The sequence below is a fragment of the Sinocyclocheilus rhinocerous genome, unplaced genomic scaffold (genome assembly GCF_001515625.1).
Source record: "Sinocyclocheilus rhinocerous isolate Xijiao unplaced genomic scaffold, SAMN03320098_v1.1 scaffold3945, whole genome shotgun sequence".
In the NCBI taxonomy this organism is placed as follows: Eukaryota; Metazoa; Chordata; class Actinopteri; order Cypriniformes; family Cyprinidae; genus Sinocyclocheilus; species Sinocyclocheilus rhinocerous.
Genome location: NW_015641830.1, coordinates 14,661 through 19,211, shown reverse-complemented (window position 1 = coordinate 19,211; position 4,551 = coordinate 14,661). Strand labels below are relative to the sequence as shown.

Below are 4,551 nucleotides of genomic sequence, written 5' to 3'. Positions count from 1 at the left end.
TCCACTCTCTGCACTCTCTGCACAAACTATTGGATATGCGCCTAACAGCGCACATTTATCTAGGTTAAATGATACTGTGAACCATGGCAACAAATATTTTTTAAGTCAGTTTAATACGTTTAATCAGTTGAAACGACTTTCACAGTCAATTTGATTCAACTTAACTCATATTTAACCGTTGCTTCTTGTCATTGTAGGCGTAGGCTACTTTTTTCAATACATTTTAATGAATATACAAATTAATCAAATTAATTTTATTTATTTTTTATTACATATTGTTCATTCATTTATTTTTAACACCGCACCCCCAGCACCCCCATTTTTTCGTGGGCGACACTCCAGGGGGTGCTGCAGCACCCCCAGCACCCCTACTTCCCGCGGTAATGCACTCAGGTCAAGTGATTTGTTATGACTCAGATTGGGGGAAGTCGTGGCCTAATGGTTAGAGAGTCGGACTCGTAACCCAAAGGTTGTGTGTTCGAGTCTCGTACCGGCAGGGATTGTAGGTGGGGGGAGTGAATGTACAGCGCTCTCTCCCACCTTCAATACCACGACTGAGGTGTCCTTGAGCAAGGCACCGAACCCCCAACTGCTCCCTGGGCGCCGCAGCATAAATGGCTGCCCACTGCTCCGGGTGTGTGTTCACGGTGTGTGTGCACTTAGGATGGGATAAATGCAGAGCACTAATTCCGAGTATGGGTCACCATACTTGGCCACATGTCACGTCACTTTAATTAGCTGCTCTCTGGACAGCCAGCAAGGCTAAACCAGTGTCCTGTACTACACATCAGAAGCGCTGCAGGTCCAGCATGTGTATGAAGTAGGACGGCATCAAACCATTATTTTGATAAATCGATTAATCTAACGATTATTACAATGATTAACCAATTAATCATTGATCATTTCACTGATTAATCAGTAGACTTTGATTGGTTATTTAGCTTTTGAAGTTAGTTAAAATATTGTGTTATACATAATAAATAAAGGTAATCACATTATGTAAAAAATCATATTATGTAATTACAATTATTATATACAAATAAATATATTTGGCGCACAAAAAAAATGGCAGAGAAACTCTTATTCAGCATTTAATTAGCTATATGAGAAAGTAACTGAATGACACATCATTCTTTCTAACATCTCCTTTTGTAAGTCATTTGGATAAGAAACCACATAATCTCCCTTAAAATACTGTATAGGGTTATGATAATCAAAACAGTCCTGAGCTAGATCAAGCTTTGATCTCTGCAAACCAAACTATCACTTTAATGAAATGTTTTTCCCCACTAATAAAGAGATTTGAGCATTAGCTTTAGCTCCACACTGGAGAGCTGCTTTATAACAGAAAATCAGGTTGTAATTCTAACTGAAAGCGACACTGACTCTGGTTTTTCATGTTTAATAATACTGTAAAGCTGCTTGATTTAAGGCTATCTATTGCATAAAGCACTATATAAATAAACGTGAGGTGACTGGACTTTACTGGAGTACCGAACAAACATCCACATTGCTGTAATCAGATGCTGTCCTCACTGGGGATCTGTATCTGGGGCTCATCTAGTTGTCCTGGTCTCCGCTGTCTTTCAGGGCTGTAGAGGTCCTCTCTAGGTGCTGATCCACCATCTGGTCTGGATACAGACTGGATCTGGTGGCAGCGGTGACCTCGGAATAAGAGAGAAACAGACTAATATTAGCGTAGATGCCATTCTTCTAACGATGTAGCAAGTACATCGGGTGTTATGGGAATTAACATTTGACATTGAGAGAATAGGTCGTAATTTAGATATATTTTTGAGATGGAAAAATGCAGTTTTACAAAAAACTAGAAACGTGGCTTTCAAAGGAAAGATTGCTATCAAATAGCACACCTAGGTTACTAACTGATGACGAAGAATTGACAGAGCAGCCATCAAGTCTTAGAGAGTGTTCTAGGTTATTACATGCAGAGTTTTTAGGTCCTATAATTAACACCTCTGTTTTTTCAGAATTTAGCAGTAAGAAATTACTCGTCATCCAGTTTTTTATATCGACTATGCATTCCGTTTAGGGGTGCAACGGATCGTAGATGATCCGTGATCTGTACGGACCAGGCCCCACGGTTCGGCACGCATGTGATTCGCGGATTCGCTGTTTTCTATGCGCTCAGGCGCTGCCGCCACACGAGAAGCACGCACACGCAGAGAGAGACACTGCGTGAACACCGAATTGATTCCTCTTTCACATACACACAAAGTTTTGATACAATACCCGTTTTGGCAAGTATTCTAGTAAAAACAGTTGGTTATGTCTTAAAGGGGTCATATGATGCGATTTCATTTTTTCCTTTCTCTTTGGAGTGTTACAAGCTCTTGGTGCATAAAGAAGATCTGTAAAGTTGCAAAGACTAAAGTCTCAAATCCAAAGAGATATTCTTTATAAAAGTTAAGAGTTAGCCACACCTACCTAAAACGGCTCGTTCGAACACGCCCCCACATATCTACCTCACTATGCGGGAAGATTTGCATAACGCCGCCCAAATATTCACGCAAAGAAAGAAGGCGTAACTTTGATTCTCGCTGTAGTATTGTTGTTGCCACCCACACACTCACACACACACACACACACACACACACACACACTCACACACACACACACACACTCTCTAGCTCTCAGCAGTGGTGTCTATGGAGTGTCGCGACGCCTCTTCAGCCCAGATAACCTCATAAACACACAAACCTCATGGAATAACTCACACTAAACGCAAACACACAGTCCTGCGCGTGTGACGCCGGGGACTTTAACGTCTTTTCAATGTTTTACGTGTTTGATCTGTTCTGTACATGTTTTCATGCACTCATCAGAAACCACAGTGACCTCAGGACCAGAAGAGACTTCGGAGTGCATTTATTACCTCCATTTTTATTTCAACATCAACCTCCATTTTTACATTTTGTATCAAGTATATGCATAAATCTTAATGCTATTTTTATGGTGAAACGATATGTAAGAGTTTTATGTGCTGGGAGGATCATGTATTCTGCTCTGCTTTGGGTTTCGTATCTAGCATGTGCTCGCTTGACGCTGCATGAAGCTGCATTAAATGCATTGTGACGTTTCATGACGTGTCTTCTTCATTTATCCTTTCTTTTCATGCTTTATGGCAGGTTCATTTAGACTGTTTCATGCTTTTTTCTTTTAGAAATATAACAATGTTCTGTGCCATTTAAATTAGGCCACTGTTGCTAGATCTTTAGCATCTGATTTACTCTGTAAACAGCATGCATCATTAATGAGCTGATTAGTGGCTCTGTGATGTTTGATGGAGGATCTGTTGTTGGATTCACTGAAGAACCTTCATCCACTGCACCGGTGAAGAATAAAACCAATCTTTCTCTTAGTCCTGGGCGAAAATCTCTCTTCATAAAAACTATGACTAGATTAAACTGGTAAGGACTTCTTATTTAATCTACCCTTTATGTTCATTTATGTTCAAAGCTGTGTACTTTAATCAGTCATTAAAACTAACCACGTTATATTCGTGTGAATGTTTACCCTTCATCCTCCTCAGGGAATCACCCTGAAAACAAGCTCTTAAATAGTCTTTGCTACACTTCACATTACAGCATTCACACACACTTCAGATCAAGACCTAAAACGGGTTGATCGCAGTCTGGCGTCACTCACAGTAGATGAACAGCGCATGCGCCGGACTCGCGGCTGCGTTCACTTCGAAAGAATCGACTCCCTGAATGAATCGGATCCGAGTCGGTCGTCGTCTCGGTTTGTTTGTGCTGTCTTGAGACGCGGAACACGCAGGATCGGTGAGCTGCTCAAATATGCTACAAATATAGACAGACACAGCTTAACTCTGCGCAAATACAGCTCGAATAAGCTGAAATATAACGCACATCTCCGAGATTCAGTGCACGTTTAGTTTCTGTTTGAGAGTTGTTTGCGCTTATTTAAAATTTGTGTGCTTTGTTTGTGTACGTTTGCTGTGTTTTATGGTCATTTTTCTTGAAGTATGTTCGTATAAAGGTTCAGAGAGAGGAATGAGAGCGCTGAATGTTAGTAGGTGAGAGTTCACAGATCAGAGTCAACTTCAGCGGCAGTCAGCAGTTTCACTGATTAAAGCAGAGGTTTTCTCTTCAGCGGAATAATAACAAAGCCTTATGTAGATGATGAGATGACCTTTGACCTGCAGGACGAGCTGGGTAACCTTGGGTAACAGACAGCTCTGTGTGTGTGTGTGTGTGTGTGTGTGTGTCGACAGTAATGGCAGTCCAGGTGTGTTGCCGGGGTCAGCGCTTGACTCTGCGCATGCTCAGTAGGAGTGTGTCTCACAGCAGTGTCTCCATCAGCGAGCCGGACTCACACACACACACACCTGCGCCGTTCTCCCGCTCCGCCATCGGGACCTTCTTCCAGGAGCGACCTCTGCTCACAAACCCCTTTACCCAGGATGCACTGCTCCGGGCCTACCTGCAGCGCCACCTACCTGATCAGGTACATCTCCCAGGAGTGTGTGAGCAGGAGTGTGTGCTGATGGTGTGTGTGTGTGTGTGTGTG

General features: G+C 42.2%; 1 protein-coding gene across 1 annotated transcript in view; it reads left to right on the top strand.

Moving 5' to 3' along the window:
• Nucleotides 1-3,704: 3,704 nt before the first annotated feature.
• The window catches only part of LOC107755317 (acyl-CoA dehydrogenase family member 11), a 13,607-nt gene continuing 12,760 nt past the window's right edge, over nt 3,705-4,551 (top strand). Inside the window, exons 1-2 of the mRNA XM_016572073.1 lie at nt 3,705-3,803; nt 4,256-4,488. Of these exons, the coding sequence (XP_016427559.1) occupies nt 4,258-4,488 (231 nt within the window). The 5' untranslated portion in view covers nt 3,705-3,803; nt 4,256-4,257. The remainder of the gene's footprint in view (nt 3,804-4,255; nt 4,489-4,551) is intronic.